Consider the following 25,347-nt stretch of genomic DNA (forward strand, 5'->3'; position numbering starts at 1 on the left):
CTCCTTAACATGGTAGATTCTTATGGGTTCTGGGAAGGTTTATAACTATTTTGGGAAAGGGTACAACCACCCTCCCAAGAGAAATGACAAAAAAATCGAATTTTTTTTTAATTTATGGGAGACTTAAGAATAAAGAGGTAACATAGAGACTTTAGCAAACAAAAACATCTAAAGTGCCACTAGAGGCCTCTAGGGGGCGTAGCTGCTAGTTAATAACATATAGGCTTGACAAAGTAAAAAATGATCATTAATTTAGTTTTGCTTAGTTCAATATGTATACATAAATCTCTGCAAAAAATCAACCAATATAAGTACATAATACATCTATAACAAATAAATCACAAAAGTTAGTATCAATTAAAGAATTAAATCATCTTTAGTGTAAACTTTTTAAAAAAAAATTTCAATAACGAAGCTCTTTGTAATGGATAGCTCTTAGCATCTTAACAATTCCCATGACAACAAGGTACATTGTTTTAAGAGGAGGTTCTTTACAGTCAAGTCATAAAAATGTAAGTATGTCCTATACATACAATTAATAACTTGCTCTTTAAGAATTGAAACTGACATATTAATGTTAATGTTCATTTTTGAGCTTCGCTTTTATATATGTTGTCATCCTTGTTTTGTTAAAGGGGGGGGGGGGGAATGTGGTTACTCATGCCACGACATACCAGTAATTTTATTTTGGGTGCTACTCCCTTAGTTTTAGAGATATTTGCAGGGGCGTCCAAGCTTTTTTATTTTGGGGTGGTAAATATTTTGTAAGGGGGGTAATTTGGTTTGGGGGGGGGGGTTAATTGTGCGCGGAGTGTTCCGCAAAATTTGTTTACCCCCCCAAAATTTTACCACGGTGGTAAAATTTTCTTGGGGAGGGGGGTAATTATCCCCTGCTGAAATCTGATGGCAGGGGTAAATATTTTCAACCCCCCCCCCCCCCCAAAAAAAAAACTTACCCCCGGGTTAAAATTTTTTTTGGGGGGGGGGGGTAATTTAATAATTATATAAAGGTACCTAGCTAATTATGAAATATTTAGTAGGGAAATTGCGCCCAAAGCTCGCCAAATTTTTTTTGTTAGGGATCATTTTTTTAGGTATCTTTTAATAAAACGGTGGCGGTCGTGGTATGAGTCACCACATTCCCCCCCCCCCCTTTACCTATATTGAAAAGAAACTTAGTATATTTAACTGAAAAAGAAATGTGCTTAAAATTAATTGCTCTTGTTCATAAATGAATTTAATGATTTAATAAAATTCAAAATTTACCGAAAGCATAGGCATGCAATTGCTACTTGAAACTAAGAAATGTAAGATGTAAAAGTTTGTTTTTCAAAAAGTGACACTTCCAACTTCTCACTGTGTTTTTATTTCTTCTAGATTTTGAATAATAAGCTTCAGTTTGTTTTATGAAATCACAGTCAACGACATCATCTAAACAAAAAAATAATATTATTTATATAGTTTGAAAACAACATAAATGTCAATTTTGGGCCGATTTTAAATAAAGTTGGATGGATACACTCCCTAAAAAAACTAAGGTGGACGGATACACCTTCGCTCCTTGACAATGGTCTCAAAATTGAATTTTGGGACTTTCCCTCTAGGGGCTAGTGGGGCAAAAGACTCCCCAAACACTAAAAATTTAAGTTCTGAGCTTATTTTTAGAGATATTGAGATGAAATCTGTAATGATTACTTAGTTTGGTTATTTTTAAAAAGGTTTCTGAAGAAAAATCATCTCAATATCTCTAAAAATAAGCTCAGAACCTAAATTTTTAGTGTTTGGGGGTATTTGCTCCATTAGCCCCTAGAAGGAAAGTCCCAAAATGAAATTTGTAATGATTACTTAGTACGGTTATGTTGGAAAAGTTTACTTTAAAAAACAGGTTGATATATTTAAATATAAGCTCAAAACTCAAAGTTTTAGTGTTTGGGGGTCTTTTGCTCCACTAGCCACTAGAAGGAAAGTCCCAAAATGAAATTTGTGATGATTACTTAGTTTGGTTATGTTAAAAAAGTTTTCTGAAAAAAAAATCATCTCAATATCTCTAAAAATAAGCTCAGAACCTAAAAAAAAGCCTGTGCACGCCACTAAATAAGAGGTTTTGTCAATTCATTTTAAACATGTTTGACGTAAATAACCCGCAACCGTGGCTCAACACGTAGCGCAACTGCTCGTCGTTGAGAAGGTAATAGGTTCGAATCTCGGTCCGACACTGCGTCATAACTAAAGACATTAAAAATGGTTCCCACTGCTGCTATGTCAGATGCGCAACGTAAATAGTTAGTTAATTTGATATGATTAATCAATAAAAAATGTACCTCGAAAGGGATTTTCATTCTTGGCTAAAACGTCGTACATTTTCATTTTGTTTCTAAAATCAAATTGTAGTTTTGTTAAATATTGAATATTTATTTAAAGTTTTATGTGTCATCCCGTTACACTCACTCTCCCCCAAAAATATCTCGATTTGACGAAATTGGTTTCAGCATTTTCTTATAAAAGTGTACTTAGGGTTATAGAATACATTCTCCCGTTATTTATACGGAGTATCATAAAAAGTTTTCTTAGAAGCCGTGGTAAAAGAATACATTGCATACAACCATCATTTTATATTATAATAATCCTACTAAATACTAAATAAGAAATAAGTTTTTTTTGTCGGAAGCTTATAAATTTTTATTAAACCTATTTTAAGTTCTCCTTTGAAGGGAAGTTTAACACAGGCCCAGGGACAGTTTTAAGGAATTTTATTTTTAAACTTAAGCCTTGAAATGTTTTTAGATAAATTTTCAACTTTTTGCAGACGCGTGTACAAACAAATAACAATAACAAATGCCCATATGGTTTATAATGTAAATAAAGTCCTTGGGCCCTGGATTTTCATTTTATATCTCAATTTTCTTTTAAAATTAAAGTTTTGTCAAAAACAAGTAAAAAAACATTTATTAGAATTATAAAGATATAAATTTTAGGCTTTACAAAAATTTAAATTAAAAAATATATTTTGGATATCTAGGGATTAAATATAGTAAATTTTGTTGGGAAAATTTGGTTTGTTTCCGATGATCGGGAGAACAAAAGAATGGTCGTTTTTATGAAAATATTTTATTAAAATGACTCAACTTTTTGCTGTAAGTGTAAAGCAAATATAATAGATCTTTGGTTTTTAAACAAATGAATTCTTAAATGTTATTGATTCTAGAGATTTAAACAATTTTTCTTTGGTCACTATATCTGCATAAACACAGCGGTATTTGGTTAATGATTTTTTAAAATAAACCAAACTTTTTCATTACATTTTAAAGAAAGTTTGAAGACAAATATTAATAAAGATATATTACAAAAATATTTTCTAAGTATCATTTTTTTTGTTTTTATCTGCAAGCGAAGAAATGGTTTATTTTCTCTTAGTTTAATTGATGCTCGAATTTTAACATTATTTTCATGTGGAAATACTCTTTGCATTATAAACTGATTTTTTTCTAACTTAGTTGAACTTTTAAGGCATCATACTTTGAAAATTACTTTAAAAATACGAAAAGGTAAACGAAAATGCATTTTGAAAAATTAAATTCGCGATCACTTTAAATATCTTTATTGCCAATTATCATATTATATTATATATTTATATTTATTATTTATATAATTATCATATTCTATTAAAATAGTTCATGGTTCACTACTCCAAGTACCTAACTCGTTAAATGCTCTTCATACAACTGTCCATACCAAAAAAAAAGAAACCATCTTGTGAACAGAACTTTTTCGAGGAAAGAATATAAAAGATTGAGTCACAAAAGATAAAAGTTATTCATAGGAGATTTTATTTTTTTATACTTTTAATATTAAAAAGGTATTAATGACATCTAAGTTCCACGTTCAAGTACTTGTACAAGTAATTGACCTGCTGTCTCAAGGTGCCCCAAATTAAGTCACCGTTATGAAAAATGCTCTCTGCAGAGGAGCTGGGATAATTAAGTATCCAAACTAGTCAATAAGAAGAAATTCAAGTTGCCACATGGAATCTCGAACTGTCACCACCGTAACTCGGTGGGTTACATCTGAGCTACGACGCCCCTTTAGTATTTCTCAGAGAAGTAAATAATGAACATTGAGGCACAACTTATATTCATTTAGATCTCATTATTAGACTTCTACTACTTATAAATTAATAATTTTGTTTATTTTCAGACAAAAAATAAAAAGAAATAGGATTTGAAACTGAATTCAACAGAAAGCGAAACAAACCACGCCTAGTCTCTGTTCAATAAATTAAAGTAAGTTAAAAGTTACAAGGATATGGATGTTGAAGGGGAGTTTTCATAGAGTATATCTGGAATAGTTTTACCATATACATATCAACGGACACACACTACATACATAGCTATACTAAATTAGATGTGGATGTTAGGAGGAAAATTTTCATATAGTACTAAATACATAGTGACAGACCTTCGAAACAACCTTAAATAAAGAGAAGCTGTAATAAGAAAGTCATACAAATACAAAAAAATAATAAAAGTGGAATTATCATTCCAATTCTACAATAGTAGAAGCCATGCAAATGTGATACATGTGATAAAGCTTTCCTAACAAGTAATAGTTTAACTGTCCACAAGAGGATCCATACAGGAGAAAAGCCATACTCTTGTGATATATGTGAAAAGGCTTTCTCGCGACAAGATGCAGTAGCTGAACATAAGAGGATCCATACAGGAGAAAAACCATATTCATGTGATACATGTGAGAAAGAATTCCGTATAAATGGTGATTTAACTGTTCATAAGATGACCCACACAGGTGAGAAACCTTTCTCTTGTTATATATGTGAAAAAGCTTTCCGTACAAATTCTCAATTAAATGTCCATAAAAGGATCCATATAGGAGAGAAACCATTCTCTTGTGGTACCTGTGATAAGGCTTTCTCACAACAAAGTGCATTGGCTGAACATAAGAGGATTCATACTGGAGAGAAGCCATACTCATGTGATACCTGTGATAAGGCTTTCTCAAAACATAGCAACTTGATTGTACATAAGAGGATCCACACAGGTGAGAAACCATACTCTTGTGAATTATGTCAGAAATCTTATAATTTAAGTTTAGACCTGAAAAGACATAAAAAATCAGCAGGACATCTCAAAAAGGTAGAATCTGCTAAGAAAACAGTTCCACCAACAGCTTCTACCAGTTTTGTTGATTGTGGTGAAACTGGTGTAAAACTAGAGATAAAAGAAGAAGAAACTCTTGATGAGGATCCTATATCTATAAAGATGGAGGCTGAGAGTGTGGAAGTAATTATAAAAGAGGAAATAAAGGAGAAAGAAGGAATTGAGAGTGAAGAATCTTTTTAAGTAGATACAAAAAAATGTTTGTTAAATGAATGAACTTAAATTGCGAATTTGTTGTCTTTTAGCAAGAGCTGTACTATGTTTGTATTTAAGATTAAGTAATGTGTAATTAATATTGCTTTTCCAAAATCAATTCTAACGAAAAAATCATGATACATTGAAAAAATGTTATTTATAATTATATACATTTTAAATAGGTGGTTTTACATATATTTTTTGTCTGTCTGTCCATGTAAAAAGACTTCTTTTACGACTGAAATGATTCAGTTTTTTATTGAAGGAATCTCTATAAAAGACTATAGGTATGTTTTTTGTTGGAATGTAGTTGGAACCTATCAAATATAAGAATTGTTTATGTATTGTCTATGTTGTCTATGAATAAACCTAGTTTTGGAATTTGTTGTAAATGTATTTTATCAAGAGGTATTGGGAAGTTTTCATCCTATATAGAATCATTCTATTGTAATTTTTTTTTTAAATTAGGGAGGAGGGGATTTTTATCACAGGGGTGTGGTGGGGTTTTCCACCCTATTCTAATAGTTTGAGGAATACTAAATAATATAATATTGTAAAAAATTATTATATTTCAACTAAATCATGTAAATACTGTTTCTATTAATACATTATTTCTGTCCTTATCTCAATATCAAATCATTAATTTTATGAACAATTGGTTTTCTAATAATTTAAGAATCAGTATCATGTATATCAATCATGTTTATAATGTTTTTTTTTACTTTTTATTATTGAATTTAAATTATTTAAATACCTATATGAGTTCTTGTATTTTATAATGCTCTTGTACAATTTCTGTAAAATCTAACTTTGTATCAACCTTATTTTACTATTTTGATTCTTCTCCTATTGAATGGGGAACAATATATTTATCTTATTGTGTCTTACATTATTTTTATTATTTTTCAGATAAAAAAAAAGAACTGAAAAAGTAGAATTCTTGTAATCTTCATTGAACCAATAAGTCCCTAGTATAAAAAAGGTGACTAAGATTTTATTTTGAAAACTGTATACTCTTAAATTTTTATTTATTTTGCAAAAAAAACATCCTAAAATGATATTCAGTCATTCAATGAAGAAATTGAGTGTTCATTGCCAAAGTAATAAAGAATATATGTCTTTCTGTTAAGATCAAATTTTGCGTAATTTGGCCAATATGAATTGTTAGGCTGAAAGCATATGAGAACAAAGAGAGGGAGGGTTTTTGGTAAAATTCGTAAAGGTGTGTGTTTTAAGGCTTAAAAATAGTAGTATAGGTGGAATTGGCATTGTGTTTCTTCCATAATCATATCTCTGTTCTCTGCATGGATCTGGTCTGTCATACATTCTCTGTCTATTATCCTCAAAAAATCCTTGTCTTTGTCTAGGATTATCCTCATAAATGTATCTTAATTGTAGAGGATTGTCTTTATAAATGCTTAATCCTTGTCTTGGTCGGTTAGATCTGGCACCACCGTACGTGTCCTCTCTGTTATATCTGCTGTTATTTGCAGCGCTACTATAAAAGTTGCTATCCTTGTTGCTGTTTCTGTCATAATGCGCTTCGCTTGGTCTATTGTATGTATTACTTGGTCTGTTATGGTATCTGTCATATTCTTCAAATCTTTCTCTATTATTGTATGGAAATTCGCTACTATTGACATTGTTGTCCTTGTTCGTATTGCTAAAAAATAAAGCATGTGTAACCATTGATTTACCCAGGTAGACAGCAGCATCTCATGTTTCTGTAAAATTCACAAAGTTGGATAATAAATAAAACCCCAGAATAGACTAAAACACTCTGGAATGTATTAAAGCTTTCATAGGTACATAATAATAAGATTATCAAATAAACAAGATAAAATGCACACAAATATATTTTTATATAGACTGAATAAAATAAGATTCTTGGTCTAGGATCACTGGATGCTTATGATTGGTAGAAGAGCCCTCCCTTGGTCATTTGAGGTCGGCCTAGATAAAAACATAGGTTTTGGTCTGTTACTTATAAATCCTCACACATAAATTAGTAACGCCTTTTGTCTGAAGCTTAATATTTTGGAAATTGCTGGTCTAAATGATTGTACTTTTCAATGAATATGTATAATTCTCTTAGGATGGTTTTTTCTTATTTTTCTAATGATATAAAAAGTTGCAATTTACATTTACAAATACATTTTTACTCTACTTTTCCCAGCCAGCTTTTATAAGTAGTTTCTATAATTGCAATAGTAAATATTCAAATATTGACATGTTTGAAACATTACAAGTGTTAAGTACCATTAGGGAAATTCTCATGAAAACAAAAGTTTAGCGCAGATGATTGAAAATTTTCTAATTTGGCAAGTAATGGCAAAAAAAAAACTCGGTTGGAAATAGCAGTTTTTGGCGGGAGCGGCGGTTCCATTACTACACAATTCTTAAATTGTACCTCTTTAAAGTAACTGCTTTGCCTAATCTCAGAGTTGTAACTCTTTACTTATTGAGTTCCTTTGACTTTTACCTTTGGATTCAATGTCTAAAATTGTAGGTAGGTACGTTTTTTAGTCATAAAAATGAAAAAAAATAGTCATATTTTATTTGAACATGCAGACACTGTAATTCTGCAACCTTGTTTTTTCAATTACCTCTGAATACAGAACAGCTGCAGTATTTGTCAGCTTGTTATTTTCAATAAGCAGACCAAGCCTATACATCTTCAGGTTTAGCCTCTGGTTTTAATTGAGGGTATTATCATATAAAGGAGTTTTGTAAATACATTTTTAGAGGTGTGGAACAATTCAAAATTGGTTTATTTGAAAATACTTCTTGATGATTGTAGCAATTAAATTATAATAAAAAAGCAGATCCATACAGGTGTGAAGCTATTCAAATGTTATTTATGTCACATTTTCTGAAAATAGGAAGCTAATCCTTAATACAAAGTAAAACAATGTCTGTCTAATGCTTAAGATCCTTTTAACCCATGCCAAAAAAATGAACTCGGTATTTATGATGATCTATCTCTTGATTATGTAATATCTTGTGATGTAAATATCCAATTATGGTAAAGATTGTGTTGGTTAATAACTCATTTAATTTATTTTCAGACTGAATGTAAAATGAAATAAGACTCTAGTTTATAAAACTAAAGGCAGTAGAAACATAAAGATACAGAAAAGACAAGTAGCAAATCAAAGCAAGTTAGTTTTTTTTTTAAATATAAAAACAAGTTTTTAAACATCCATAGAAGCTATTCAATTTAATATCAGATTGTTGGACATTGAAACATTAACACCAGTTGAGAGTGAAAACTTATTAAGCAGAATGGGGTATTCCTGTCCAGTTTTTTGAAAAATAGTACTCTTTTTTGGCTTTCCTAACTGCAGATTTATAAAAATTATTTGCAATGACAAATTTTCTATTGCTATCAACGGTTTTATCTTTAAATTTTTGTCTTAATAACATTTCTTTTTTCTTTCTTAGATTTAGTAAAGCTGGTGACATCCAGGGATTTTGGGGGATAAATTCAAAAATGAAATTCTTCAAAAATAATGATAAATTGGAATTATTATCTTTAAATCTACACTAGTATTACAATAAACATTATTTATTCCAGGTGCAAGCACAATTAAGAATCCATCATGAACAAGTGTCATATCAGCTGCAAGAAATTCTCTACAAAGGGTATTTTAAAAGTTCATATGAGAATACATACAGGTGTGAAGCCATTTAAATGTGATTTATGTGAAAAATCTTTCCGTACAAAAGCTGAATTAACTGTTCATAAGAGGATTCATACAGGAGAGAAGCCATTTAAATGTGATATATGTAAAAAAGCTTTCTCACAACAAAGTGCATTAACTCTTCATAAGAGGATCCATACAGGAAAGATGCCATTCAAATGTGATTTTTGTGAAAAGGCATTTTCAATTAATAGTGACTTGAAAAAGCACAAGAGGATCCATACAGGTGAGAAGCCATACTCTTGTGATACATGTGTAACAGCATTCAGTTCAAGTAGTAATTTAACTCTTCATAAGAGGAACCATCCTGGTGAGATGCCATACGCAGCATGTGAAAAATCATACTCTTGCGATTTATGTGAAAAAACATTCTCACAGCTAAACCATTTGACGACACACAAAATGTTTCACATAGGAGAGAAACAATTCTAGTGTGCCAAAAATCATTTTGCTCTAATTCAGACTTGTCATTGCACAACAGAACAGCTTCACATCTTGAGATGTTTCACGTATCTATGAATACAGTTTTACCCTCTACTTCTACCAATTTTGTTGATTGTGGTGAAGCTCATGTTAAACTAGAGATAAAAAAAGAAGACACTTTAGATGAAGATCCTCTCTCTATTAACATGGAGGCTGAGAATGTCGAAGAAACTATAGAACAGGAAATAGGAGAAGAAGAAAGTCAGGATAAAGATTCTCTTTCTTGTAAACAGAATTCTGATGAGAAAATGACAAACAACATTGACATATTCGAACATAAAATTGAATATGATTAACGATATAATGTCAGTTGATTAAAAGAACAATTTTCAATCAATTAAATTGTTGTATATAAAAAGACAATCTATTACTTACATAGATATATTTTTCCTTTGTTACATAAACAAGGATTTTTCTCACTCTATTTAATTTCCTACAGGATTTTGAAATTTTTTTGTCTGTAAATATAATGACATTTGATAAGAAAGATCAATTTTCAGTAAATTAAATTGTTATATATTATTTGCTAGGAACTTTTTTCTACTAAATCTATTTTCTAACAAATTTTTATATTGATTTGATAAGGATTGTAAAGTAATCTCTCTGTGTAAATCTGTAATTCTTGTTTGTTTTCTGTACATTTTGTTTTATTTCTTGATTATTTTTTATATTTTCAGAACAGGAAATTTGATTATATCACAAATTAAAACAGGTCTTTGGACACTCTTTAGTTATTGGGTTAGGAATTGAAGTGAGGCCATAGTTTATTGAGTAGAGAAAAGACTTTCTATTGGGATGTATTTTGAATTTAAAGATGTAAATTCACAACATGCATTTTAACTTTCATTCAACAATGATTTCAGACAATGCCTAGGCTTCGAAAATGTGCGGTCTTTGGATGTGGAAAGACTACAGGAGATGGTGTAATATTACATAACTTTCCTGCTAATTACACATACAGGTGGATAGAGGCTGTGGATAGAGGACCAGAGTGGAAACCTAACACTAATTCATTTCTATGTAGTGACCATTTCTCATGGGTAATTATTTTAAAAGCAAAGCTTTTTTTGTAATTAGAGTCGGTCCATCCGTAATGGATAGCTGTTTTTGTTAATTTATACATGTTAGAATTGTCCTATTTTTTCAAACTTTACATAGTGATTCTTATAACAGTTAAGTTCGTACTTCCATGTTGATTTTTTACTCTTTTATCACTTTTTTATGATATGACAATTCTATCACTATATTTAAATTGAAATGCATTTTGTGAAACTCCCCCTTTTTAATGCATATGGAACTGTGAAGAAACGGCGGCGGAACCGACGCTCTCGCTGAAAACCGCCGTTTCCCGCCGAATTTGTTTTTTTTTGCCTTTATTCGCCAAATTAAACCATTTTCAATCATCTGAGATACAAAAAAAATTATACAAATTTCCCTTATATTTTCACATGACACTTTCAAACATGTTAATATTAAAATAAATTGTAAGTGTCAAATATTACGTGTCAAGTGAAAGTATATGGGAAATTTGTATGAAAAAAAAAGTTTCTCTCAGATGATTGAAAATTGTGAAAAAAGGCAGAAAAAAATTCGGCGGGAAATGGCAACAGTCATGCCAAATCTCTGAGTTGTAACTTTTTATTTAACTGATTTTCTTTGACTTTTAGTTTTGGTTTCAAAAAGTGTCACTTCCGCCTCCCCCCTTACTGTTAAATTGCCTTTTAAACAAATTACTCAATTGTATAACATATGCTATATCTAGATATTTTTAAAAGTGTTGCGTCATTTCAGGCCATGGAGTTATTTTTGATTTAGGCATCTGTAGAGAATCAAACCTATGGTGGTAAACAACTTTGTGTTGGAAGCGAACCTGTGGCAGTTTTTGCCACTACTACCCAGATTGAAATCGTGCCACATACATGTGAGAAGCCATTCAAATGTGATTTTTGTGAAAAGGCATTTTCAGTTAATAGTTCCTTAACAAAACACAAAAGAATCCATACAGGTGAAAAACCATACTCTTGTGATACATGTGAAAAGGCTTTCCGTTCAAAGGGTGATTTAACTCAACATAAGAGGACCCACAAATGGGTTAAGCCATACTCTTGTGATACATGTAAAAAAGGTTTTCGTACAACTAGTTCGTTAATTGTCAAGCATAGAAGTCAAACAGGAAAGAAGATATACACTTGTTTTACATGTGAAAAGATGTTACAACAAAATGATTTAAACCATAAACCAAGTTGGAATATAGTCACGCCTTCTGCTTCTACCAGTTTTGTTGATTGTGGTGAAGCTGATGTAAAACTTGAGATAAAAGAAGAAGAAAGGCTTGATGAGGATCCTATCTTTATAAACATGAAGGCTGAGAGTGTGGAAGTAATTATAAAAGAGGAAATAAAGGAAGAAGAAGGAATTGAGAGTGAAGAATTTGTTTAAGTGGACAGAAATAAAAATGTTTTATAAATGAATGAACCAAAATTTCGAATTTGTTGTAATTATTCATTCAATTAATTAGATCTTATTATTAGAATTGTGTTATGTGTAAAATTATTATTATATTTATTTTCAGACTGAATATAAAATGAATTGAGACAATTTAATAAAAATAAAGAAAAAGACAAAGAAAAAATACTAGCAATTTGAGTTTAGCAAAGTAAAGTAAGTAATGTTTCTATACAACAAATATTGTGTTAGATTCTTGAGAATCTCAGTATTAATGATGTAGGATGTCTGTCTGTCTGTAATAAAAGTGAATGAGTTTTCTATAGTAAAAATATTATTTTATATCATAATATTTAAGAGGTAGGAAAGTGCCATAATGAAATATGTAGTGTCTACTTAGTTGAGGTATGTGAAAAAAGTTTTCATTAAAAAATCAGCTCAATGTCTTTAAAAATGTTTTGGGAGAACAGATATATTTGTCTGTCAGTAATAAAAGACCTTATGTATTAGCTATCGCAATAATATGTTTTTACTTTTTAAGAAATTTTGAAAGAAAATTAACTTTTATTAGACAGTTTTGAAGATACACATAAAAATGGTTAATTTGTGATTTTTAAGTTTCCCATTTTATAAAGATAATTGCAAGCATAAATAACAAGAATATTATTTTACATTGGTATTTTATATATGGCACCACTTATATTTAGTTATATCTCATTATTAGACTTCTGCTACATATGATATAATGATTTTTTTTTATATTCAGACAAAAAAAAATAATATTTGAAACTGAAGTCAACATAAAGAGAAACAAACCACGCATAGTCCCAGTTCAGAAAATTGAAGTAAGTTAGTTTTTAACAAGTACAAAGATAATTTTGTCCATAGCATTAAATAAAACAGCACCGCATATTTGGAATACTTTTACTTACATATCATGGACACACCCTACCCTACATATATAGAGTAGCGATACTAGTTAAGATATGGATGTAAGGAGAGAGTTTTCATAAAGTAAATATTGACAGACCTACGGAAACAACCTTCAAAGAGAAGCGGTAATGATATAGTCATACAATTACAAAAAAATAATCAAAGTGTAATTATTAATCCAATTATAAAATTGTATTACATTAAATATTATTTATTCCAGGTGCAAGAACAATTAATAATTCATTATGAACAAGTGTCATAGCTGTTGCAAGGAATTCTCTACAAAAAGCAATTTAACAGCACATAAGAGAATTCATACAGGAGAGAAGCCATTCAAATGTGATACATGTGATAAAGCTTTCCTAACAAGTAATAGTTTAACTGTCCACAAGAGGATCCATACAGGAGAGAAGCCTTTGTTTCCTTTATTGTTTAAACATAAATCTGTGTTGCCCTAATTCTGCGGGACTACCTTATCCCAATTCATTTTAACCTAACCTAAGTTTGCAGAGTACTAAATAATACAAAATTGTAAAAAATAATTATATTTTAACTAAATTATGTAACTTTTGTTCCCTAATTTATTTTCTGATATTTGATTAATTAGATCTCACTATTAAAATTGTGTTACATGTAAAATCATTAGGTATTATATTTATTTTCAGACTGAATATAAAATGAATTGAGACTGATTTAATAAAAAGAAAGAAAAAGACAAGAAAAAAAATAGTAATTTGAGTTTAGCAAAGTAAAGTAAGTTAGATTTCTATATTACAAATATTATGTAGCAGAATCTTTAGAATATCAATATTAAAGATAAAGAATGTCATTGTCTATCTGTCTGTCATAAAAGTGAATTAGTTTTCTGTAATCAAATTATTATTTAAACAGTTGGGGTTTATGATGGTTGTTTTCTATAATCTGTATTATAAATAAAAGCTGAAGATGGACATTGAATAAAACATCAAAAGTAGATTGGGTATTAATACTATAGTCATGTTTATGTGAGTGGATGGCAGAGAAAGTGAGGTAAATTTAGATGTAAGAGGAGAGTTTTCATAGAGTACATCTGGTATAGTTTTACCTAGATAGTGACATACATAATCTACATATAGAGTAGCTAAATAAGATATAGTTGTAAGGAGAAAGTTATCAAAAAATACATCTTGTATACTTTTATCTACATAGTGACAGACGAACCTTAATGATAGACTAGCTGTTATACTAAAATCAGTATTTAAAATGATTATTAAAAATTATGAAAATTTTCAGTTCTACACAGGTGTTACATTCAATATATTTTTATTTCAGGTGCAAGAACAATTAATAATCCATCATGAACAAGTGTCATATCTGCTTCAAGGAATTCTCTTCAAAGAGTAATTTAATAGTGCATTTGAATAGTGCATTCAAATGTAATACATGTGGACAATCATTCCATACAAATAGGGATCTAACTCTCCATAAGAGGATCCATACACCATACTCTTGTGTACTATGCCAAACATATTTTACATCAGGATCCAATCTGTCATATCACAATGGAACAGCTCGACATCTCAACAAGTTGAAATCTACTGAAAAACTGAAAATAAAAGATGAAGAAACTCTTGATGGGTTTCCCATCTCTATCAACATGGAGGCTTAGAATGTTGAAGAAACAGGTGAGAATCCAATTCAATTAACTGTCCACAAGATGATCCATACAGAAAAAAGGCCAAACTCTTGTAAATTATGCTAGAAATCTTTTTATGATAAATCATGCCTGTCAACGCATTATAAAACAGCAGGACATCTCAAAAATTTAAAAACTACTAAAATTACAGTTCCACATTCAGCTAATATCAGTTTTGTTGATTGTGGTGAAGCTGATATTAAGCTAGAAATAAAAGAAGAAGAAACTCTTGATGAAGATCCTTTGTCTATCAACATAGAGGCTGAGAATGTCGAAGAAACTATAAAACAGGAAATAGAAGCAGAAGAAAGTCAGAATAAAGATTCTCCTTCTTGTGAACAGAATCATGATGCTAATTATATTAATAGTATTGAAATTGTGGAACATAAGATTGAATATGATTAACTCTATGATAGCATTAATTTTATCCAAAAATAAAATTTAATTTCATAAGAAAGATCAATTTTCAGTATATTTAAAAAAGCCAAAATATTACTTACCTACTAAGTTGTTTTTATAAACCAGAATTTTTTTCACATTTTTTAATTGATTAAAGTTAAAGTTAAAGGATGTTAAAGTTATCTATCTGTGTAAATCTGTAATTCTTGTTTGTTTACTGTACATATCATTTTATTTCTTGATTTTTTTTTTATATTTTCAGAACACAAAAATGAAATTTGATTACATGGAATAATAGAAATATCACAAATAAAAAGAGGTATTTGGACACATTGTAGTTATTAAGTATTGTAGTGATCCCGTAGGTTATCTGAGATGAAAGGTTTCTATAAGAATGGCTCTATGAAAGGTTTATGAAAGGTTCTTATGTAAAAATAGACCTTAGCTGGTAGCGCAGTGATAAATGACAGGTGTTGCACATTCTACAAGAACAAACATATCATCTCTATTCTGAAACTATATTAGACATAATTTAAGCCCAGAAACATATCTTATTCTGCAATATTAATTTAGACCAAATAACAAATAAATAAATAAAGTTAAACACAGAATAAGATCAACAATTATATTCTTGGCATCTTTTAACATAAATGAACAAACAAATAAATAAACTTGGCATCTGTTAATTTATTAAGAAGAAGCTCTCCTTCCCCGTCAACTTCTTCTTGGCCATGCACAGCACTCCTAACATCTAGCTGCTTGGCATCTTTAACTTGTCATAGGTATCTTGGCATAGGAACTTGGCATCTGTCACTTGGCATCTAAATGTAACATATATTTATAAATGTCACACTAATATAAATTCAGTCTTCTTTTGTTTCTTTGTAGAGATGTTGTTAACATTCTTCTACTTCTCCATCGGGATCACTATTGTCTTCAGTGTCCTGGAAATGCCTGGTGACTTTCACTCTGAATGGAAGTTGACTTTCATAGAGGTTACGTAGGTATTCGTACTCTGACGTTATGCGCTCTAATTCCTTGGTGGCGCTATTCACCTCCATTCTCAATTTGCAATTCTGATCCACGGCTTGACTCCTCTCAGTCTTATTGAATTCAGACTGCTGTCTCCAATATTTCGCCGCTGCTTTCTCCTTATGGACCAGAGCTTCTTTGCCATCAATTGTCTTCTTGTATGCCTTAACCTTTTCTTGACATATCTCTAATTGTCTCTCCAACATGTCAACTTTGTTTAAAGCCACAGCAAGTTGTTCATCTTCATTATAAACTGTTTTGTTTTGTTTTTGTGGCTCTGCCTCCAGGTGAACATCATTGATCTGATGTTCATCATAATCATCCTTGTCATCATTGTCCTTGGCATCTTTGGCTTCTTGATTGGCCTGAGCTGACTTATTGTTGTTTATCATTGGGTTGATAATTACAACATTCCTGTCAGTCACCCATTCATCTGGGTTCTCCTCCCTTCTTTAGCATCATCCTGTGCGCCAAAAGGGCTCCCTCCTTCTCAGTGTAACCTGTCCAGAGATCCATGAAGCTTGTATATGTGCCAATCCCTCCATCCCTGTGCACGTTGCTCTGAATGTTTCAGCCTGGCGTCATTTGATGATTTCTTTTTGGTTTTAATGATCATCTTGTCCACAAGCAACTGCCTCATGAATGCCACGTCGCAGAATCCCGGAGTTACCGAGAGACATGGTGGAATCTTCACCGTTGGAGGCCTGCTCTTAGGGTTGTTAGCCAGGTTCTGTTCACAGAAAGCCTTGTCAAACACCGTTATCACAGTATTCGCAATCTTTTGACACGCTTCGTAGCTGGGGTTGCTTCCCAGTCCAAAACAAAGCTGATTTTCTGCCTAACTAGAAGCACGAACACGCAGAGATCTATCGGTTGGAGACATTTGTGCTATTACCGCGCGGTGCAAGTTAACGCGCGTGACTCCCATCTCATCACACAATTGGTGAACAAGCTGATTGAATTCACCCACCTTATCCCATACAGCGATGTGATTTGGCACAAAAAAAGCGGTGCTGAAGCTTAATTTGTTGGCCCTTTGAGCCTCCACTTCAGCCTTGATCCTTAAAAGATGATCCTTTATTTTGTTGTGATTGCTTCCTCCAACAAATTTTTGATAGTTTTGCACTATGATGTTCTTCCTTGTTGTTTGATCTTTGACGGTAGAGATGATAATTTCCGTCATTTCATCCATGGACTTATCAGCTAGGGATATCCATTTCTTCCCCAGCCTCTCCTCGTCCCAGATGTCGCCGAACATCTTAAAAGATGAGAAAATGATGTCGACATCTTTGCGATTGAATCTTGGTTGATTTGGCATGATTAATTCTGAAATTCAAACAAGGATGACAACATCCATAAGTAGCGAAGCACAAAAAATCGTGGATGGAAATACGTAAAAGTAGATTTTAAGTGTATTTATCCCAAAAAAGTTTGAAAATTGGACCAAAAACACCAAATATATGGGGAAATATTTAAAACATATAAAAATAGCCAAAAACCTGATAAAAGGCAGTCTGACCGCCATGGTTGTTTTCTTTAAACGACGGGAAATTTAATTTTGATATCTATAACTGAAAAAATTTTGAAAATCGGACCATAAACACTGAAGATATGGAGAATAATGTGATAAATACAAAAATAGCCTAAAACCTGCAAAAAGGCAGTCTGGCCGTCATGGATGTTTTCTTTAAACGACGGGAAATTAAATTCTCATATCTATAACTGAAAAAATTTTGAAAATTGGACCATAAACACTGAAGATATGGTGGAAATGTGAAAAATACAAAAATAGCCTAAAACCTGCAAAATGGCAGTGTGGCCGTCATGGTTGTTTTCTGTAAACGACAGGAAATTTAATTTTGATATCAATAACTGAAAAAATTTTGAAAATCGGACCATAAACACTGAAGATATTGAGAAAAATGTGAAACATACAAAAATAGCCTAAAACCTGCTAAAAAGGGGTCCGACCGCCCTTGATGTTTTATAGTTAATTGTGCTCCTTAATAATGGAAATGCTGTCAAAAAATTTCAGCTGTCTATCTTTAATAGGAGCCGAGAAAATCACGTTTCCCCTATTCTGTCTTACACGGACAGACGGACGGACGGACAGACGGACGGACGGACGGACATTTCGAATTATAGAGTAGCTTCGCTACTAATAATATTTGGTTAATTATGGTTGGAAGACAATATAACTCATTTAAAATGATGAAAATTGTTGATTCGGGCTTGGAAATAAAAGTGATTTGTAGAAAAAAATAACTGTTTTGGTATCTGTGCCTTTTTAAATTATATTACATAGGCCAAAAAAAAACTACAAATTTTGATATATGCGTCATTCAAAAAATGACCTAATTTCTTCGACAGAAAACAATACGAATATTTCACACGTAGGAACTATTGAGTAATTTATGAGTTTATACATTAATTTCACTATTTCTGCAGGGAATTATCGAAAAATCTTGAGTTTTATATAAAAAAAATTGACGTAGATAGTTTCACGTTTTATTTGCGGGCTCGTTGCGCAAATTGTGGTGAATGCCGCGTCCGTTGTTTTCCCGGCTCGTTCTCTCGTTTTCGGATAAGCTGCCAACACTCTTACAATACTTGTTGCCAATTTTGTACTTTATCCCAGCATGTACATTGTGAGAAAAATTTACACGAATTGTATATACTTGTAATAATCGTATAATATTATATTCTTTTTGGTGGATTTTTCATGATTTTTGTTTTGTTTTTGTTGGTTTGATCTATTTTTTATGTGTTTTTGTGGAATTTTTGTTGAATTTTTGTGTTGTTTTTGGGTTTTTCTAGTTTTTTGGTATTTTTATAGTTACAATATTATCTACAGCTAATTGTTTTTATGTACAATGCTTGATATCGGTTTTGGTCATGTGACCAATTGTTTGCTGGTTGATTTAGTCTCTAATCAACCTAAGTGTCTCTTTTGGAAGCTCACCTGTCTGTAACACCTCCATAAGAGGTATTTTGTTTACGCCTCTTTTTGTCAATTGATCAGCTAGCATGTCCTCACCTTTCACCCAGCGAATCTCTTTCACTTTGCCAGTCTCGATCATTTGCTTGATCACAGCAATATCGCCTCTCAACTGTCTCTCCGTGACCTCAGACTCTGAATATATCGAGGTTCTGCATGAGAGGTTGTCAGTAACAGCTTTGACTTCCAAGTTCAATGCACCATCGTATAGTTCTGATAAAAGTAGCTTTAGGCCAACAGCAGCGTCTAACCCACTGTACAGTGCCTGTGTCTCTGCTCCCAATGTGCTATGAACTTTTCTTTTCAATTTTCCACTCTTCCATTCTAGGGGTGCAACTTTACCAGTCTTCATGTTTGCTAGAAAGATCAGATATCCTCCACAGCTGTCCGTGTTATCATTCAGATTTCTGAATGCCGCATCAGTGTAGACTATTATTTCACAGTCTTTCAAGTCTCCCAGATTGGAAATCATAATTGACATCTCAAACTTCTTTAGTCTTGCAGCAACATTTTTAGCTTTTATCAGATCATCAACCACGCCTCCTTTGAACTTTGTTGATAAATCAATCATTTCAAAGCATAAGTCTGGCCTTGTGGCTCTTGCTGCCCAGTTTACAATTCCTGTCAATTGTCTCAACAGAGTCAGCTCATCCTGTGTCATTTCACGTTTACGATCTTTCAGCTGTTGTAAATCTACCACTGGAATCTTTACATTTTTGACATATTTGTCCTGATCAATTCTCACACCTTGTTCTGACTGTTTCAGATAAAATCCTGTGTACATGAATTCTCTGGATTCAGATTTTCCTACTTTGAAACATGCAAGAACTTGTGGCATAATGACTCTGTTAAAAAAATCATTACCAGTGTGTAAGAAATCATCCACATGCAAGGCAACAATTCCAATCAGCTTACCATCTTTGGTCAAAAAGAACATACCTGAATCATAACAGCTGGTCTTGAATCCTAGTTGCTTCAATTTCTCAACAACTTTCAAATACCATTTCCTACTGGCATCCTTAAGACCATACAGGCATTTGTTCAAAAGCCATAATTTATTACTCATGTTTGCAACAATTTCATTGAATGTTTTTGTACTGTAGGGCTGTCGGTTGGAAATGTACCATCTTCTTGAAACCCTCGTGCTGTAAGTCTTGCTCTTTTCTCTGTTCCTTTCTCTGTTAGAACCCAGGTTGTTGTTATCCTGTCCTGTCCTTCATCATCAACTACAGTGTAGGTATCAAAGGCTTGTAACTTAGCTAGTTCTTCTAGCTTTGCTGTCATACATTCTGGTGAATCACATTGTTCTCTAGGTACCATTACTGCAAGAATATCTTCTATAACTAGTAGAGCAATTTCTTCTTCCTCATTTTCCAGTCTTATCTTTCGATTTGCTATGTCTGGCATTTCTATCGTCCTGCCATCGTCTAACTTAACAACCAGCATGACATCTTCATCTTCTTCAATGTTATCATCTTCTTGGTTGTTCTCGTACCTGATTTCTCTCCTTGATACCTCATCATGGAAGGTCTGTCCATTATCTAATTGAATGTTGCACCATCCACTGTGTTTACCACCTACTTTTCCTCCGTGTCCTAGAATCATACCTTTCTCCCACTTTCCATTCTCAAATATTTCAATTCTATCATTCCTTTTGAGAATTGCTGCTGCATTCCTGATTGTGCCATCTTCGTTTATCTCAGGAGTAGGTTTTTGATTCACTTTTCTCCTCTTTCGACCTTTTCTATTGGTCTCTCTGTTGTTATCTGTCTGTTCACTTGGTAGGTCTTGTTGTGTTTCCTGTTCTGTCTCAGTTTGTTCCATTTCACCTTGATCCTCTTGTTCTATTGTAATTGGAGCTTCAAGCTCTTCTTCACCTCCTATGTTTATTTCTGTGCTCCTGTCATTCTTGTCTTGCTGTTTCTCTGGCAATGTCAGTCTATGCCAGTCTGGTTCCTCATGTGTTCTTTCAGGAATGCTTTGTCTAGTTGTTCTGACATTAAGCGGTTCATTCCTTTCTTCCTGCTTATCTTTTAGCTCTTCCTGACTTTCCTTCTCTTTGATATCTTTTGTCAATCCTTCACCAGCTTTTATTAGACGATTGGCACTCACTCTGTAGTAGATTGAGCCAATTCTGATGAAGATTACCTTGCTGTCTTGAAAAACTACTTTGGCGGGCCCTCTCCAAGTTTCTTCTCCTTCTTTCTTGAAATATACTATATCTCCTTTCTCATAGAGTGTGTCATTGATTCTGATTTTAGCTTTCAACGCTCTTCTTATACGCTCACATCTCTCTGATTTCATGTATTCAACTCTTGTAGCATGTATAGCATTGAGAGTATCCATCATCTCTTTGCTCTTTTGTGGCTCTTCCCATGTTGGTGGTGGATCCTCTAGAATGTTTGGAAGTTTGATTGATCTTCCAAATACTATCTGGTGTGGCGAGAATCCTCTCACACTTGACAAAGAGTTCACTGCATTTACAGCCCATGCCAGAGCTACTTCCAAAGGCATGTCTGGAAAGTCTCTCATGGTTGCGTGTGCTACACCATCGGTGGTCCCATGATTCTTTTCAATGGTCCCGTTTTGCCAGGGCGAATTGGCACCAGTGGTGAGCAGTTCGATGTTGAGAAGGCTGGCTACCTCTCTCATTTTATCATTATTGAACTCTCCACCATTGTCAGTGAGAATTTTGTCAACTCTACCAAATGTTGGTAGCCACTTTGTTGTAAAAGCTTGACAATTTCAGAGGCTTGTTTGCTTCTGATCACTGTTGCCACTTGAAATCTGCTAAACATGTCTATCATATACAGGACATATATGTTTTTATCTTTGTCCCATACTTTTAGATCCATTCCTAGTACTTGGCTGAAATCATTTGCCATGGGTGGTGCTACTGCTGGTCTGTCTGGACACCTCTTCCTCAATATACACCCCTCACAGCTATCCATTATCTTATCAATCATCTTGAAAAATTTCTCTTGCCATTTCCCAGCTTCCTTCAGAATTGTCACAAACTGAACTTTCGGTCTATGACCGAATTGATGATGAATTTTCATTAGAGCTTTCATCTGAGTTTGTTCCACATTGTCATCTAGTTCAGCAATACAAACTTCTTCTAGTTCTTCTTTACTTTGTAGTAAATCAACAACATAATGACCTGCATTTGTCGTTGTAAGAATCAGCGGCTTTCCATTGATAAATCCTTTATCATTCTTGATATCTAAAGCCATTCCTAGTTTCTTCATTTCTCCTTTTGAAAGTAACATTGGTATGTCAGTTATATAACAGTTATCATGTTATCTTCTCCTCCTATTTTTACTGGTATGGAATACTTGGCTGTGGATTTCATTCTTCCTTGGTTGCCAAATAAAAAGTGCTTGTTGCTTTTCATTGGACCAACTATTTTCTTCTTCATTTCATCATCTAAGGCATCCATGTACACTTTCATCCACTTTTCTCCACAGAAACTAGAAGTACAGCATGTGTCCAGCGCAGCCTTATTAAGGGCTTCTGCTGTAAAGCTACTCAGGTCCTCCTTGTTATCTGAACAATAGACTGAGCAAAATGCTTCGCCTCCTTCTTCTTGTTCTTCATCAGCTGAAGATATCTCAAGTAGGTATCTTTCTTCTTGTTCTGATTCTTTGTTAACTAGAAGCACCTCCTTGTACTTTTTGTTTTGCTGCTTGTCTACATCCGGACAGTCTGCTATTAGATGTGTAATAGCTTTGCAACCTAAACATTGCAATGGTTTGCCATCTTTGCTTATGGATTTTGTGGTTTGGTCTTTATTAAAAATTTGTTTCTATTGTTGCTTTGTTGTGCATTATTCCCTTTATATTTATTTTGGTATCGGTTACGGGAATTATTTTGGTATCGGTTGTTTTGCTTTGGCGGCGGTTTCCATCCCCTAGCTAGATATGCTTCGTCTGTAGGGTTATTTTGAATGTCGTCTTCTCCGTTTGAATTATTTTGTGTTAGTAAGACATTATTATCATTATTTGGTATATTTTTATCGCCGTTTTGCCCAAGAATTTTCACGCATTTTCGATTTAACGGTTTCATATCTTTTCCCGTCGTCACTTGTTACGCATGTTACCGATTTTATGAGCATTCTTTCATATGGATTCAAGTCTGAGGTTGATATTAAATCCATTGCCAAACACATATCCATTTCTTTTCCCATTGGACGAATCTTTAATTGCTCGGCCTTTTTCATCAGTTTGTCAAATTCGATGATATATTCGTTCAGCGGTTGTCCCTTGCGCCTGTGTATTGTTTTTAGTTTATCATGGGTGTCATAAACATCTTGTTCTGTATCTACCCAAAATCTTCCCTTTAAAAACTCTATAATTTTTGTGACACCCTTCTCGTCCTCAATTAGTTTGTCGGGTGGACACTCTTTCATTACATCTTCCCGCAGGGTGGCGCCATAACGTTCGCTTTTTAGGGGCAAATCTTGTACTAGGACAAATCCTTGTTCTTTTAGTGGGATGTGAGTGGTTTTACTCCATGCATGGATCATTTTAGTCCATAAATCAAAGGATTGGTAGTCTTCAATGTACGGAATATTCAATCTCTTCCCATATCCTGTCCATTTTTCTCTCTCTCCTTTTTGTTCTGCCATTTTTGTCTCTGGGCTTAATTGTTGTTTTTCCGTTTTGTTATCGGGCAATATTTGCATATCCGTTACAGTTTTGTTATCAGGTAATATTTGCTTATCCATTACAGTTTTGTTATCGGGCAATATTTGGTTGTTACTTACGGTTTTGGTATCGGTCAAATCCCCTTCACCTTTGTTTGACCCCCCTGGGGGACTTACCCCTGGGTTTACCTCTGTGTCTTCTTCCACTTCCAGCTTGATATCTGGCAACCCTGATTATTATTTAGGATAATAAGCTGTTGAAAAAAAAAAAACTTTTACTGTTTTGATATAGGGCTTACTGTTTGATATCTTTATTGTTATTCTACTGGAAGCGTTTTTGTGTTTTTATACTTCTCCTTCTCCTTTTAATTAGACCTCGGCCTCTTACTGTTTTGATATCGGGCAACCCTGTTTGTTATCGTTATTGTTGTTCTACTTATGACAATATCTTGATGGAATATATATAAAAAAAAAACTTCAGTCAGTTTTGGTATAGGGCAGGCTGCTTGATATCGTTTTTGATTAATTATTTAGAAACGCTTGATAATGTGAACTTTCTCCCTCTAGTAGTGATCCCAACTAGGACAAAAATATACAAATATTTGTATCTCCTTCTGTTTTGATATCGGGCGACTGTTTGATATCGTTATTACTATTCTGCTCAAGACCTTTATCGAGCAGGTTCCTCTCCCTCTAGGAGTAACCCCAACTAGGATTTATTTAAGGACCTCTATCCCCTTCAGTTTTGATATCGGGCAACTGTTTGATATCGTTATTGTTGCTCTACTCGAGACTCTCAATCAATACTTTTCCCTCTGGGAATGTCTATTTCACTTCAAGAGAATTAAAGAGAGATGCTTTTCAAGTATAAATGTCAAGACAGCGCCGTAGTCGAATTTATGACTTTGCTACCATTGTAAAAATAGACCTTAGCTGGTAGCGCAGTGATAAATGACAGGTGTTGCACATTCTACAAGAACAAACATATCATCTCTATTCTGAAACTATATTAGACATAATTTAAGCCCAGAAACATATCTTATTCTGCAATATTAATTTAGACCAAATAACAAATAAATAAATAAAGTTAAACACAGAATAAGATCAACAATTATATTCTTGGCATCTTTTAACATAAATGAACAAACAAATAAATAAACTTGGCATCTGTTAATTTATTAAGAAGAAGCTCTCCTTCCCCGTCAACTTCTTCTTGGCCATGCACAGCACTCCTAACATCTAGCTGCTTGGCATCTTTAACTTGTCATAGGTATCTTGGCATAGGAACTTGGCATCTGTCACTTGGCATCTAAATGTAACATATATTTATAAATGTCACACTTACAGTTTTAGAATCCTCCAACCATTTAATATTTAATACTGTCATCTGTCAGAGGCATATAAATTTTTTTTGTTGATTATTCTAATTTTGTTCCATCTTTATATATATCAAACTGTTTCTTGCTGTGGACATGCTCTAAAAAGTTTTAACTAACAACAAGTCATCATATACATATTAATATTAAATAGGCAATTTATATTTTTTTTGATAATTTGGTTTATTTACTATGAAATATGTAAATGGTAGTATTCTGATTTTATTTTACCTGTTCTAATCCGTACATTAGAAAAATTTAAATTCTAAAAAGTTATAATCCTAATAA

The 25,347-nt window shown here is 32.8% G+C and overlaps 2 protein-coding genes across 2 annotated transcripts in view; both read left to right on the plus strand.

Annotated features, from left to right (window-relative positions):
- Positions 1-10,083: 10,083 nt before the first annotated feature.
- On the plus strand, positions 10,084-12,123 carry LOC145331542 (uncharacterized). Its single transcript, XM_080176251.1, has 2 exons — positions 10,084-10,596; positions 11,372-12,123. Exons 1-2 carry the CDS (start codon positions 10,423-10,425, stop codon positions 11,993-11,995), a joined length of 798 nt encoding a protein of 265 aa, XP_080032377.1. The 5' UTR covers positions 10,084-10,422; the 3' UTR covers positions 11,996-12,123.
- Positions 12,124-15,268: 3,145 nt separating this feature from the next.
- Positions 15,269-25,347, plus strand: part of LOC145332414 (uncharacterized) — a 35,128-nt gene continuing 25,049 nt past the window's right edge. Inside the window, exon 1 of the mRNA XM_080177412.1 lies at positions 15,269-15,327. The gene's annotated coding sequence lies outside the window, so the exon portion shown is untranslated. The remainder of the gene's footprint in view (positions 15,328-25,347) is intronic.

The sequence above is a fragment of the Acartia tonsa genome, chromosome 11 (assembly GCF_053477335.1).
Source record: "Acartia tonsa isolate MP-2025a chromosome 11, ASM5347733v1, whole genome shotgun sequence".
Taxonomy (NCBI): domain Eukaryota; kingdom Metazoa; phylum Arthropoda; class Copepoda; order Calanoida; family Acartiidae; genus Acartia; species Acartia tonsa.